Source organism: Apodemus sylvaticus, chromosome 1, assembly GCF_947179515.1.
Source record: "Apodemus sylvaticus chromosome 1, mApoSyl1.1, whole genome shotgun sequence".
Taxonomy (NCBI): domain Eukaryota; kingdom Metazoa; phylum Chordata; class Mammalia; order Rodentia; family Muridae; genus Apodemus; species Apodemus sylvaticus.
The window spans coordinates 83,372,404-83,388,047 of record NC_067472.1 but is presented as its reverse complement, the minus strand read 5'-3'; the positions used below and the strand labels follow the sequence as shown (position 1 = coordinate 83,388,047).

Below are 15,644 nucleotides of genomic sequence, written 5' to 3'. Positions count from 1 at the left end.
TTTTGAACAGAGCGATTGTAATTTCACATATGGGATTTCAATAGACAGGTTTTCATTTCATCTGAGACTCAAGAGATAGGTCATCTATGATAAGGGGTGTTCAGCTTTGAAAATAACCGTCACCCACCTCTGCCAACTGCATGAAAATTTCCGGTGTTCTCACCAGCATTGATACCTCAGTATGGTCAGGTTCTGTTTGTGCTTTTTCCAGATTTGAATAGGTACATGGATTCATTTTCAAATTAGAAGAGTCTCTTTGGTCAAGCCAGTCAGTCAGTAGCATGGGTACATACGTACATACATACATGTATACATGCATACATACATATCAAATTATATATAAATTTTAAGGCGGTACCTGCCCCTGCATCAGTAAATCGGTGGCTCAGTGAAAGGCTGGAGGGAGAGGAGGGGCAGACTGCAGCTACTAAGTGTCCCATCAGCCCTGGGCTGGAACCTTCACTCACAAAATTAGCTTCAGCCCAGTCAGTACTGATTCTAGAAGGAAGCAGCTGTGCCCTGGGTTTGGAAAGAGGAAGGCATTTGAGGGAGAAGGGATGTGCAGAGCAGAGAGCAGGGAGGGTGTCGTGTGTGTGTGTGTGTGTGTGAGTGTGTGTGAGTGTGTTCTGAGTACTGAGAACACGCCATGCGCCTGATACTGTGCGTGTGTCGAGCATACCCCGTGGGGAAGCCGCAGTGATGCTGGGCCCTTGTGCTCAGTGTGCTGCAGGTGCTCTGCCCTCCACGCAGGTTAATCCGTTTATTCTTTCCAACAGTCTTGTGCTGTAATGACAGCCTTAGCACTGTCATTATGTGCATTTTATGGACAAGGAAACTGAAGCAGAAAGAGATGAAAGAACTTGCCCAAAGCTGTTCCACAAAGAAGAGTGCTGGTTTATGCACCAAAGTCTGACCCCGTGTCCTCTAAGCAGACCACCAGGGTGTTGTGACCATGCTTATTAAGGGACTGTGCAAGCTGCCGTAACCAATAAATAGTAATAAGTGTATAGTCCTCCACATATGGAGACCTGAGCAGACATGAGGTTTTTCTGCTCAGGCATCAACCTCAAAGGTGTGTCCAAGGCTGTTAGGCTGACTCTGTTCTCAGGCTCCACGTTTGAGTTCAAGGGCATCACATTTTCTCACTTTCTGGTCAGCGGGGAGGGGAAAAGAGGCAAAAGGCACATTTGTGTTCCTTTGAGTGGAATGATCCAGAAGTTTCTACTTCCCATTGGTTGGAACCCATGGCCGCACCGAGCTACAAAGGAAGCTAGGAAGTCTGGCGTCCGTCAAGCATGTCCTCCGCTATAGTTCAAGGGCTCTACTGTGAGAGGGACGGGTGGGAGCCCAGCCCTCGCGGCCACAGCTTGTAGACTGTCCTCCTCACTGAAGAATGTTCCCTGGGGCTGAGGACTTGTCAAATGACCTGTAAGTGGGAACACCTTGTGCTTACACTCGGGTTTAGACCACTCTGGAAGACTGTCTACAGAATGAAGGGGTGGATGCAGACAGGAGCAGGGGGATTTGCAGGTCGGCCCTGTGAATGCCTTCTGGACATGGAGTTGGACCAGTCGTTGGTCTTACTTATGTACTCACTCCTCTGGTCCTGCTCTGTGGATGGTGCTCCAGCTCTGGTGCTCCAGCCCTGGTCCTCACAGGCATGGCAGGATCCGGCTCAGTCCTTGACAAGTTGTCTAGGGACATTCAATGCAGGCTTAGTCCTCCCCTCTCCTCACTAACAAGCGTCCTCTTCTGTCTGTTTCTCTTGGTCTTAGGACCCCCGGAGCAAACACAAGTTTAAGATCCACACCTATTCAAGCCCCACCTTCTGTGACCACTGCGGATCACTGCTGTACGGACTCATTCACCAGGGGATGAAATGCGACAGTAAGTACTTGACCGCCTAGGGAGGGGAGCATATGCCCATGGGGCGATGCCACAAGGGAGGCTTCTGTCTTATGGCTTAGGGTCCACATTTGCACTGTGTTCCCCTGACTCCTGGGTAGGACAGGTACTATTTCCCAATGCCCCTGTCTTGAGTTCTTCTCCCCATAACAAGGTGGGCCAGTTCATCCTTCTATATAACACTTCCTAAAGTCACCTCCCTGTTGCACCCACTCTCTAGGGAACTCAAGCTATTATATGTCATTACTTTAAAACTAGGAGACGTCTTTCTTAAGTATGTTCCTGCTGACATTAAACATGGGCCAATTACAGCATTGTGTAAGCATTCCTATATGACATTGTGTCATGGGCCATGACAACATTGTGTAAGCATTCCTATATAGGGTTGGTGTGGCTCTGCCCTCCATGGGACCACCTCCACATCTTCCCTCACTTGTAGGAATGGTGCACTGGGCATTCAAGTTGGCGATCAGAACCACAGGGGTGTAGAAGTATAGAGGGACTGCTTCAGGCTATACCTTGGCCTTCAGGGAGGATGACCCCATCTTCCTCCACCCATAAGGGTTGTGAGAACAATTTGGAGAAGTCCTTCTGGTAAGATGCTGTCAAGGAAGCTTGTTCTTTGCTAGGTGGGACTGTCTCTAGGGTCAGGGAACAGGAAGGCAGCAGTGGGTCTGGGTAAGGCTCAGCCTGGGCCAACCTGAACCAACCTGAGCCATACCTCTCTCTGCCCTCACAGCCTGTATGATGAACGTCCACAAGCGCTGTGTGATGAATGTCCCCAGCCTCTGTGGCACTGACCACACGGAGCGCCGCGGCCGCATCTACATCCAGGCGCATATCGACAGGGAGGTTCTCATCGTTGTTGGTAGGTGGCCTCGCGGCTCCTGCATTGGTGCCAGAGCTTCTGAGTTCTGTAAACATGCGAGGGGGTGGGGGGAAAGTGCGCAGGCAGGGTACAGGTGCACGGAGAGGCATAACGTTGCTGCTCTGCTCCTGCCTCCCGTGTGGGCCTTCTCCACAGTGAAATCCTCAGACTGCAGACCCTCAGAGCCACCTTCTCAGCACCTTGGGGTGGCTGCAGCTGCCTGAAGGGCAACCTGAGCCTTCCAGGCTTCTTTCAAACAAAAAATGTGTAATTGAAATGATAACAATTGCATTTGCTTGTGCCATAGTGTATTTGACACATGTATAATATGCAACAATCGAGTCAAGGTAACTTTCGTGTATCACCAGGGCACCCAGGCCTTCTGTTCATCCTTCTTTAAAACAACAACAACAGCAAAGAATATGTAATTAAAGTACAACAATTGTACACATTTGTGGGCGTAGTGTATTTTGACACATGTACCATTCATAATGATCAAATCAAGGTAATTTCTCACATGTGTCTGCACTGCTCAGACAGCTGTGATTTCCTAGTATTGAGGATACTGAGGGACTTGAAATTTCACAGAATCTCCTGCCTGCCTCCTATCTGTTCTCTCCTTGTCTCCTGGAACGTGAAGTCCCTGTGCCCTTCTCCAGATAACGGAGACGGCATCCTCGCCTCCTCCCCAGACTTTTCCAATGGGAACATAGAGTCTTGATGACCAACACCAAATTTGGAAGAATTTATGTCTTAAAGAGGGAGGGAAGGAGGGAGGGGCTGTGCACTCCAGGGAACTCCCCGGGGCCTTTGATGTCTTTGAAATTTATTTTAACCTGTTGGGAGCTATGCCAATCACTGTAATGTTGTGCATACTTATTTTGTGTCTGAACTAAGAAAGAGAAACAGCGCAGTTTGCTGAGGCGTGGAGACACGCAAAGGGCAGAAAGGAGGGTCCATCTGATTTTCTGTAGTGAGCATTCATGATACTCGGAGAATAGAAATTCATCTGTGCTGGACTGGCAGGTACTTACCTGTTAGTCACGGCAAAACCAGTACCAAAAATAAACAAATAAACAAATAAATAAAAGACGAAGTGGCATGAAGATTTGAAGGAACAGTTTCTTCGAGGCTTGTGACACAAACTCTGTAGACTTACATAACTAATTTGAATAAACAAGGCCTCCCTCACCATTGCATCATGGAAGGGGTTGGTTTTGTTAAGTTGGCCAGTTTCTGAGGCCCCGGAATGCTTTAGTGGCACTGACCTGCCGACCCCTAACGTGGTCAAGGGTTTGCTTAAACCATAGAAAAGTTGAATAATATAACTCCTTTTTGAAAGGGTCATTTGGGGAACCTGGTGAGTTCTTAGAGAAGCTTAGAGGCTTTTTCTTTCAAGGACAGGCCAAGGGAGGGGGCAGCTGTCTCCCAGGGGTTCTTGTGGGCTTGGGGTGGGACGCAGAGAATCTTAGGGCGGCAAGCTCAAGGGAAGCCTGCTCCTACCACCTGCTCTAGCTGCCAGTGTCTGAGGGACAAAAACTGAGGCTCTGCTGCCACCTAGTGGTTCAGAACAATTACCACGGGCAGCCACATTTACAGAGTGTATTTAGATCCACAGGCCCATCTTGCCTGTTACACTCATTTCAGGAACGTTATCCAAGGAGGTGATCATTACCCTTTTACCTATCTGGAAACAGGTTCAGCAGGTGCCCAGTTCCCCAGCTAGGTCCGATTGACTTGAAAGCACTTTCCTATCCGTAACAGGTTAGTGTTTTAACTCCCCTTTGTTCCTTTGCTTAATTTCCCATAGTTTCCTTTTCTCATTTAGCAACAGTAGCTCTTAGGGGACTCCATGGGGAAGCCTTTGATGATTTGAGGGCATAGGATTCTTTTGAGCTCAAGCTCAGATGTTCTGCATAACCATGCTAAAGACAATCAGGCTGTCCTGGGACACATCTGTGCGGACTGTTGCTATAGCAACCAAGTACCACAGACTTTTATTCTTGCAGAGTCCTGGAGGCTGGAGGTCTAGGTCAAGGGTCAGTAGTGTTATTTCTTGAGCTGGGCTCCAAGGGAGTCTGGTCCATACTTCTGCTGGTTGCTGACCATCTTTGGGGTTCTGTGACTGTAATGCTATATGTGTTCTTTGCTCTGCATCTGCTGAATTAGGATGCAAGCCCTAAAAGCCCACCCTAAACTACTATGACCTGATCCTCACTTGAGCACATCCATAAGGACTTTACGTCCATATAAGGTCATGGTCACAGGTGGCAGGAAGGAATGTTGAGGCCCCCTTAAAGTTCGGGATGGAATTTTCCATCCTTAGGGCCCTGAGAACTTTAATTACAAAGCTGCCAGCATTTTAGTAGTGTCTGTGAGATTGCTCAGTGGATTACAATTGTTGCCCTCGCAGGCCAGGAGAGACGAAGACTTGGCAAACTTGACCAAGGTCTGAGGCAGAACAGAGACTCCCATCTGGGCCACCATGTCACTAAGCCTTGCTAATAACTGCCTCACAATTCAGGCACAGGCTGTGCTCAGTATAACCTTATTTATTGATTCTATTAAGAGAGTTATCAAAGGTTGCCTGGAGCCTTCTTAGAAGTTCTGCACCGGAAGTGGCTTTGTGTTTTACCTCACGCAAACCCTAGAAGCATTTGTAGGGTTAGAACTTTCCCCTGGCCACCAGCCTGGGACACTGGTGTCAGACCCGGGTCTCATATGCTATGCATAAGTCCAGCCTCTCCCTGGGCAGAAGGGTTTCTATCTCCCCTGCTACTGAAAGCCGGGTTGACTCTCCACTCTTGTGGCTCTTGTAGGCCATGATCAGAACGGAAATCCAGCCAATTCTTCTTCTGAGCCCACTAGTGGGCTTCCTCATGTCCTCAGATCACACAGAGCAGACCCAGTGGGGCCACTGTCCATCCATACTCTCTCCAGGAATTCTCTAGAAAGCGGCCCTGTGTGTGCTCATCTTTGCCGTGTTTTCTTCTCCTGGAGTTTAACTCCTTTGCAGAGCTCAACAGATTCTTAGCCTGACTTCCCCATGCCCCAGTCACTCACAGTATAGAGACCTTGAACTTGGATGGATACAGTTTTGGGTTTGATTACTTTCTGCCTTTCTCCTGATATTAGCCCCATGGGGGCAAAGTAGGTCATTTTGGTTCATAACCCATCTCCCCAGCCCTTGATAAGTTTGGTATCACTACACATTTGTGGAATCAAAATACCATTGAATATCCCGTTAGATGTGAGACCTCCACAGATGATCCTTGCATTGGTGCCTTCTGAGGTTAGAATCAGCAGAGATTCGATCTCACAGTATTATTCTTATAAGAAAGTTGAGCGCACACACAACCTCATCCAATGCCAATAGTAGGCACCACGGAACCAGGATGCACCCCTTGGACCCATGACCTCCTTGTTCTCTGGATGATATAGAAAAGACACGGAGCAGTGGTCCTTCTAGAAGCATAGGAAGCCATGTTGACATCGCTATGCCTAGTGACCTTATGGGAGAAAGGAGCACAACATCATAAGATTAGATCAGAGTCATACAATGAGCCAGAAGTCAACATTTTGAGTCCCTGTGCAAAAAACTATTTTGATTCATTATCATCCTATCAACAGAGAAGCTGACATCCTCATCTCATACATCATGGCTGTATTCTTTCTAAATTTAAATTTTAGGTTAGTATAGGAAGTGGTGATTTGCATTAAGAACAGCCACATCTTTTTAGATCTGAGGATTTCATCTATGCATATAATGCATTTAGATTAAATCCACCCCTCTCCCACCTCTTTTTCCTCCAAACTTTAGGTACTATTAAGAAATAAATGAAAAGAAACCACTGGGTCTTCTTAGTGCTGCCTGGATTCTTATGGCTGTAGGGCCACCTCCCTGAAGAAAAATGACTGTCCCTCCACCAGAGCCATCAATTGCCAGTAACACTTCAGCCTGAGACGGAGTTTCATAAGCCTTTCTGTCTGCCTTCCATGCTGGGATTTTGGCTGACTTGATCCTGTGCATATAATCATATGTCATTCTTACACTATTTTGATGCAGATGTCCAATACTTTTTAGATCTCACAGCTTTTCTCCCCTCATCTGCAATGATCCCTGTGTTCTGGGGGAAGGGACTATTATATAGACATTATTTAGATCCAAGCACTCCACAGTCTCTTATTCTTTGCATGTTGACCAGTCTTGGGTCTCTGTATTTGTTAGTTAGGATTTTACTGTTGTGAACAGACACCATGACCAAGACAACTCTTATAAGGGCAAGATTTAATTGGGGCTGGCTTACAGGTTCAGAGATTCAGTCCATTGTCATCAAGGTGGGAGCATGGCAGCATCCAGGCAGGCATGGTGCAGGAGGAGCGGTGAGTTCTACATCTTCATCTGAAGGCTGCTAGTGGAAGACTGCCTCTCAGGCAGCTAGGATGAGGGTCTCAAAGCCCATGCCTGCAGTGACACACTTCCTCCAACAAGGCCACATCTCCAAATAGCACCAATTCTTTGCCCGAGCATATTCAATCCACCACATTATTGTAAAAGTAACTTCTCTAATAAGGCTTGAAAGATGTACTAATAACTTCATATTAAGGTAAATAGAAATCAGTTTATCACTATTTCTATTTGGCAGAATTAAGTTCTCCCCTATGACTTAGTCAGCCACAGGTCCTTGGGCCAGTTAATGGTATCAGGCATGAGTGCTATCTTAGGAGCAGGCCTTAACTCCAACAAGAAAGTAGTTGGCCACTCCCATAACACTGTACCATGACTGCACTGGGGCCATACCCCCCCCCCAGCTGCTTGTTATTGTAGCTTGCAGTATTCACAGCTGGGGAAGACTGTGGATTGTCTTTCTCCTCCAGGAGGATGCATCGGACCTTTCAGCACTGTGAACACAGCTAGCAGAGATGATTTCTCCATGTCCTATGACTCAAATATGTGAGGTTTTTGGCAGTAGGTTCTTACCGTGACATTCCAAATGGTAACCAAGAAGCATGACACTAGCCTGTAATATTTGAAGGACACGAGACCAAGAACTCAAAAAGAAATATCCCACATCTGTCCCTAGGCTTTTCATTTGATAGTCTATGGTATTACGGAGAAGCATTGTTTCCCTATTATAGGGTAGCTCAATTTAAACTCCATTCCTATATGTATCTATGTATAGTTTGGGAGGGGACTACGGCTGTAAGCTTCCACGGGGCTTTCCCATGCCTTCAGTGTTAGCTGTCCTTCTCCCCGCTCCCCTCTTTGCCAGGCTCTCCATCCCATTGAATCCTTCCCGTTGTGTTACTCCCCTTCTCCCTCCATATCACCTGCCTTTCTCTTGAACGCCTCCCCAGAGCCCTCACTAGTCCCCCGCCTTCTATGGGTACTCCAGTTCAAGCCCACATGTCTAAAGACTCGAAGATGGCATCCACATGTGAGGTAGAGCATGTTCTGTTTGTCTTTCTGGGTCAGCGTTACGGCAATCAGAATGACTGATTCTGTATCTATCCATGTACCTGTGAAGTTAAGAACTTCATTTCTTTCTTTACAGAACCATGCACACACATGGTCATCTAACTTATTGAATAAACGTTCCATTGTGCACACGTGCCGTATTTCATGATCCATTCTAGGCTGCTCCCATTCTCTGGCTGTTTTGACTAGAGTAGCAGTGTCCATGGATAAGCAGGGATCCCCAGTAAGATGCAGAGTCCTTTGTGTGTGTGTGTGTGTGTGTGTGTGTGTGTGTGTGCCTAAGAGCAGCATAGCTGGGCTGCAAAGTAGATCTATTCCCTAGCATTTTGAGGAACCTCCACACTGATTTCCAGTGTGTCTGGACCAGTTTGTGCTTCCACCATCAATGAGTAACTGTCTCCCTTCCCAACATTTGTTGTCTTTTTTCATAAAAAAAAATAAAAACTTATCCATTTTGAGTTAGGAAAGATAAAATCACAAAGTAGTTTTAATTTACATTTCCCTGACTGGTAAAGATGTTGAATTAAAAAAAATATTTCTCAGCCATTTGTATTTCCTTTTTTGAAAAATTTCTGTTTTATTTTATATATGTGTATACACACACACACACACACACACACACACATGGTATATAGCTGTCAAAGACTTTTCTGCTTATGTAGGCTGTTTCTTTTCTCAAACGACAGCGTCCTTTGCCGTACAGAGACCTTTTAGTTTCGTGAGGCCCCATTTGTCAGTTGTTGGTCTTAATGCCCACTCAGCCATGGTCCTGTTCCAAAAGCGTTTTCCTAAGCCCAGAAGTTGAAGCTCTTAGCCTGGACTGGACTTCATGAACCCTTCCCCAGTCTATGTTAATAGCTGTAGTTTTTTTTTGACACAGGGTCTCACTATGTACAGCCCGGGCTGTCTCAAACCTATAGTCTTCCTGTCTTCACAGCCATACATTTTAAACTATGAGTTAGGTTTCTATCTATGATTATATTCTCTTAGACTTGGGGCTGTTCTAAGAAAAAAAAAACAACGAATTGTTGATGCATCCCTTAGGAACTCTAGTGTTTTTACTATCGGGCAGTGATTGTACTGGACAGAAATTCCTAGACTAAAATATCTTCCAGGCAGACTTGTGTATTTCCAGGGTACTGACCCCTTTACTCCATCCTAAGACACAATATCCACATATCAGAAGAAGGACCTTAAGGAGACAAAAGTTCTTGATGAGCATCATTAAGAAGCCAAGGGCCTACACGTCTACTTACACGCCAGGCTCTAAAAAGGTTTTAAAAGCACTCTCAGGGAAAAGGAAGTAGATGCTGGAGTCTCCTGGAAGATGGCGTTAGCGTTTGAAGAAATGCTGGAGACAAAGTATTTGTTAATGTGAGGACTCTTGGCAAGATGCAAAGAGTAAAACAAACAAGCAAAGCTCTGGGGTCCTTTCCCATGAAGGCGTCTTCCTACTAATGTCAAGATGGCAGGACGAGACCCCAGACCTGAGCTCATCCCTGGGTATGTGCTGTACCTGAGGGGTGTGGCTGGAGGTGGAGAAGTAGTCCATCCATCCATCCGTCCATCCGTCCATGAAGGACCCAAGTACCAGATTGGTTCCTATAGTGAATGAAATGTGACCTGTGACCTTTGCCTTGAAAGATCTCATAGGCTATCAGGGAAGCTAGGCACAGATTGGTCTTGTGAGGGCTCCATGGGGACTTCAGAAGGGGCTCGAAGTTCCTGGTGGAAGCCATGACTGGGCTAAGTCTCTTACAGTATGACAGTTATCTCTGTGGGGCAAAGGCATGGGAAAATTATTGTGAGCTAGTTTTCCTGAGCACGTACTATGCAAGTCCGTTGCAGGAGGACAGAAGGAAGCATGCAGTGAGGAGGCATGCAGTGAAGGAATTTGGGGTGGTGCTATCACTTCCTGAGTGTGGTTTCCTCCCTATGCTATCAGAGTATAGACTTGACAGGGCCCCTTGCTCTCCCCACCATTAACGTAGCTATCGCGTGTCCACTATTTTCGCTCAATCTAGAATTTACTATTACAACAGGAGATAGGCTAGATCTCTTTTTCTGGACAGATGTCACAACCCAAGGCCTTGCCAGTTCCTGGGGTTGCTAGAGCATCTTTCTCAGCCTTCTCTGTCTGCCACACAGGCAGATTCTCCATCACTCTGCCAAGTTAAAACTGATGTCAGCTCATATGTTCTCCAGGCACTGTGTCTGCAAATCCCACTCTTTAATGTGTGCCGCTCCTCAAACCTCTTAAGCTTGTGGGTATTTGAGCGCAGAGTCAGAGTGAACCTGCGAGCTGTGTTTCTGTTTTGCTCAGTACTTCCAGTATGTACTTCCTTTAGCTGACTACTTGTTTGAAACAGGAGCGGGATATGGGGGATGTGGTGTAGGAGAATCCATTTGGGCTAATGTTACAAAATATTACCCAGCCAAACATTGGCTTCAATACTTTATTAAGAAAAAGAGAAAGAAAAAGAAAAAGAAAAAGAAAAAGAAAAAGAAAAAGAAAAAGAAAAAGAAAAAGAAAAAGAAAAAGAAAAAAAAGATGTGAACTGGCAGCTCAGGACCACAAGGGGGCAGTCTCTGACTACAAAACCACCTCTCCACAGAGGTTTGATCTCTCTCTTTTTTTTTTTTTATAAAAGGCTATATATATTTTTTTATTATATATTTTTATTTTCTATATTCTTTGTTTACAATCCAAAAGCTTTCTCCTTTCCCAGTTCCCCTCCCCATATGTCTCATAAGTCCTCTTCTCTCCATCTATTCTCCTATCTTTCCCCCTCCCTTTTCTCTGTCCTGGTACTCCCCTACAATGCTGGATCAAGCCTTTCCAGGATTAGGGCCCTCTTCCTTCTTCATGGGAATCATTTGATATGCTAATTGTATCTTCATTATTCAGAGTTCCAGGGCTAATTAATATCCACTTATCAATGATTGCATTCCATGTGTATTTTTTTGTGATTGCATTACCTTGCTTAGGATGATATTTTCCAGTTCCAACCATTTGCCTAAAAAATTCATGAATTCATTGTTTTTAATTGCTGAATAGTACTCCATTGTGTATATATACCACATTTTCTGTATCCATTCCTCCACTGAGGGATATCTGGGTTCTTTCCAGCTTCTGGCTATTATAAATAGGGCTGCTACGAACAAAGTGGAACATGTGTCCTTATTACATGCTGGGGAATTCTCTGGGTATATGCCCAGGAGAGGTATAACAGGGTCATAGAAAGTCTCCCAACCAAAAACAGCACAGGACCAGATGCCTTCAGTGTATCTATCAGACCTTCAAAGAAGACCTAACACCAATACTCTTCAAACTGTTCCACAAAATAGAAACAGAAGGTACACTACCTAACTCGTTCTACAAAGCCACAATTACACTAATACCAAAACCACACAAAGATCCAACAAAGAAAGAGAACTTTAGGCCAATTTCCCTTATGAACATCGATGCAAAAATACTCAATAAAATTCTTCCCAACCGAATCCAAGAACACATCAAAATGATCATCCACCATGATCAAGTGAGCTTCATCCCAGGGATGCAGGGATGGTTCAATATAAGGAAATCCATCAATGCTATCCACTACATAAACAAACTCAAAGAAAAAAACCATATGATCATTTCATTAGATGCTGAAAAGACATTTGACAAAATTCAGCGTCCTTTCATGCTAAAAGTCTTGGAAAGAACAGGAATTCAAGGCCCATACCTAAACATCATTAAAGCAATATACAGCAAACCGGTAGCCAACATCAAACTAAATGGAGAGAAACTTGAAGCGATCTCTTTTAAATACAAGTTCCAGTTTAAGCTTGCCATGGTGCCTCACTTCATAACTCCAGTTGCCTGGGAGACTGAGGCAGAGGGTCACAAACTCAAGGCCTAACTGGGCTTTAGGATGAATTCGAGGCCAGACTGCGTCACTCAGTGAGAGCATGTCTTAAAATAGAAAGGAAAAGGAGGGCTTAGGGTGTGGTGGGGGAGGGGCTTGCACACATGACAAGATGGATCCATGAGTAAAAGGACTTGGCTTGGAGAGCTTGACCCCAGTATTACATCCCTGGGATCTTCATGGTGGAAGAAGAGAACTGACCATAACTCCTCCTATGTACGTGTGTGCACACACACACATACACACACACACTCACTCACTTGTGAGTAATTAGTGTAATTTTTCAAAAATAATCCAGAAAGAGGGCTGAGGAAATAGTTCAATAGTAGAAAATTGCCTGGTATTTGTGAGACTCTGAGCTCAGTCCCTTCTACCCTCCCCTCCCCTGAAAGGTACACACACACACACACACACACACACACACACACACGCAGTGAGGATGAAGTCTACAAACCCCAGCACTGTCTGTAAGGAAGGGGCCATGCCACACAGCTGGGCTCACTGAGGCCCTGAGGAAGGACGGCTCCTCACAGAGCAGGACAGGACCCCGTCCTGGAAGAGTGCACCCCTTGTGCATGACAGGCCAGATCCCCTGTGTCTGGAAAGTGTGGAATCAGAACTTTTGGAATATCCGAGGAAACCCAGTGAGGTGTGTTGAAGGTGCGGCCCACACAGATGATGGACCTGTCTCATGTACCATGTCTATGCACCACCTCTTTCATGCAAGGTCGTTAGTGTTTCAAGCCGTGGACTTTCTGCTTGTACTGTCATGTCAGTGTGTGGTATGGGGACACTTTGACAGGCGAGGAATCAGGATGCTTAGCTTCTCCTGGTGTTTGGTTTTCCCTCAGGTTTATCCTGAGATGTTTCTGTCAGCCATGTTTCACAGCAAGCATCCACGCATCCACCCCTCATTGCTGTGACTACACCGGCCTGATCGTGTGTCCATCCATCTTGCTTTCCACCCGCCCACCCGTCTTATTTTTGGCACACTTCAAAGCAAATTACAGACATCTACTCAATTCTTGCTAAACAATCCATCAGATGAACAATTCAAAAATCAGAATCGATCTTTTAAACTTCGAAGTAGAATTTGCATATTATCCTATACACACAACTGAAGTGTCCAGTAGCTGAATTTTGACAATTGCCTTTGACTCTGCCATAGCCCCTTTCTATTCCTCCTCAACTGATTGATTGATGATTGGCTGATCAATTGATATCACAGAAATCACTGAGGATCTAATAAATACTGTTGTGCGTGTGGGGTTCTGCCCTCACTATCCCATGTGTTGTTGGGGAGTCTGGGAGCTAAGGAGCCCTTGACAACCTAAAACCCCTCAGGCTGTGTCATAGCCGTTGCTGTGTGAAGGGCTCACAGTGCAGTGCAGCAGGCTCGTGGGAACCTTCCTGTGCGTTGGCTGGAGAGCAGATACTCTTGAAATAAGCAGGGTGTAGTGTCACTGGCTGGCATAAAGAAGCTGGGTCATGTGACCTTTCCACTTCTGCAGTACTGCATAGCCAATCAGTGTGTTATAGGGTGGTCTGCACACTGCACAGGCCAGGGCCAGCCAATGCTTCTTTTTCTAGCCCGGAAGTTGTAGGTGGGTGTGTTTGGATGTTGAAAATCTCGAGGAACCGAGGAAAGCTGAACTCAGTCCTTGTCCTGGTTCTCCCAGGCATTATGAGAACAGCCAAGGTCAGGCCCGAGGTCCCCAACCCTGAGAGAAGACAGCACACCCACTGTTTCTAACCTCCAGAGGAAAGTCACTAAGGGAAGCCCCGCCCCGACTACCAAGCTGTGACTTTTTAGCATCTCTGGAGGAGTCTCTAGCAATGTTCATTCAAATACATGTATGTATGGTGAGTCTCAAACTCCCTGCTTGGGAATCTGTCCCACTAAAATAAACACACAGAGAAACAGGTACAAAACGAGCGTGTTTGTTGACTGTGGTGAAAAGAGTAATCAGCTTGAAGGGAATAATCCATCTTTGGGGATGCCAGGCGGCTGCTGACGTGTTGGCTCTACACAGGCTTCTGTGGAGCTAGTCCTCTTCTGAACGGGAATTGGTTATACAGTTGTGCTCAGTTTATAAAATTCATTGTTATGTAATTATAAGCCATATACTTTAAAATTATATCGTGTTTTTCTACTTATACGACTTAAGAAATACAAATTCTAAATAATTAAAAACAAACATACCAACCCAGCTACAGCTATTGATCTGTTGTAGAAGTTAGCAAATTATGACTTGGGGCCAAATCTAGCCCACTGCTTGTTTGTATAATGAGATTTTATTAGACTACAATCATATTTATTTACATGGTGTCTCTGGCTGCTGGTTTTTTCTTTTCCTATCAAATGGCAGAGTTCATATGGTTTGTGAAACCTAGATTATTTGCTCCTTGGCTGCCTCTGAAAAGAACCCGTTGACCTAGAGGAACATCCACAGCTGTTATGTAAGGTTAGGTTCCACAAAAATATGTGGTATGAACTCTTGTCTACTAAATAAGCAAGTGCAGCAGATACTTCCCGTGTACAACTGTGTGTTTTCGTGTTTCATAAGCATGGGAATAAAGGTGAGGACGCATGTGAATGGGGCTGCGGATTCGGGGTCACAGGGGATCAGGAGTGGAGGTTTTGGGAGAGGGGAGTGTCTTCTTATGTTTTTGTTTCTCAGGTTGCAATAGGTACATTGCGCTTTCAATAGCTGCTGGGGCTTGAATCAGAGTCTTGTGATGCCAGACCAATGCTGGGTACCTGAGCCTTCCTTTGAGAACTTTATTTTGAGATAGAGGCTTAAGTTATCCAGTCTGAGCTTGAACTCATGGTCCCCCTGCCTCATCTCCTGAAGAACTGCGATTATATCACATTTATGTGTGTGTGTTGTATGTACATGTATATGAGTACTGTAAATGTATGTACATGTGTATATGTGTGTGATGTATGTATATATGTGTAGATGATGTATGTGTGCATGTATATGCATGCAAGCATGTGTGAATGTGTGCGTGTGTTTTGTGGTATATGTATATATGTGTGTTGTATGTGTATGTACATGTGTGTTGTAAGCATATGTATGTGTGTATATGTGATATATGTGTATGTAAATGATGTATGTGTGCATGTGTATGCATGCAAGTGTGTGTATAATGTGTGTGGTTAATGTATATATGTGTATATATCTGTGCATATTGTGTAGTGTGTGTGTACACATGCGTGTGTATCCATGAGCAAGCACGGAGACCAGACAAGGACATATCACTCTTGGTCTAATTTCTTTTACTGAATTTGGAGCTGGACTGGTAGCCAGCAAACCCTGGCAATGATCCTGACTCTATCAGTTTATATCACTGGGAGTTACAGGTGTCTACACCCAGCTTTTTACATGGATGTTGGGGATTCAAACCTAGGTACTTAGGCTTGTAGAGAAGGCATCCTCACCCAGAGAAGCTGTCTCCCCACTGTGTAGCGCTAGCT

General features: G+C 45.3%; 1 protein-coding gene across 1 annotated transcript in view; it reads left to right on the top strand.

The window, feature by feature from the left end:
- The window catches only part of Prkcb (protein kinase C beta), a 350,016-nt gene that overhangs the window by 175,159 nt on the left and 159,213 nt on the right, over nt 1-15,644 (top strand). The window contains exons 4-5 of the mRNA XM_052199809.1: nt 1,776-1,887; nt 2,645-2,773. Coding sequence (XP_052055769.1) covers nt 1,776-1,887; nt 2,645-2,773 — 241 coding nt within the window. The remainder of the gene's footprint in view (nt 1-1,775; nt 1,888-2,644; nt 2,774-15,644) is intronic.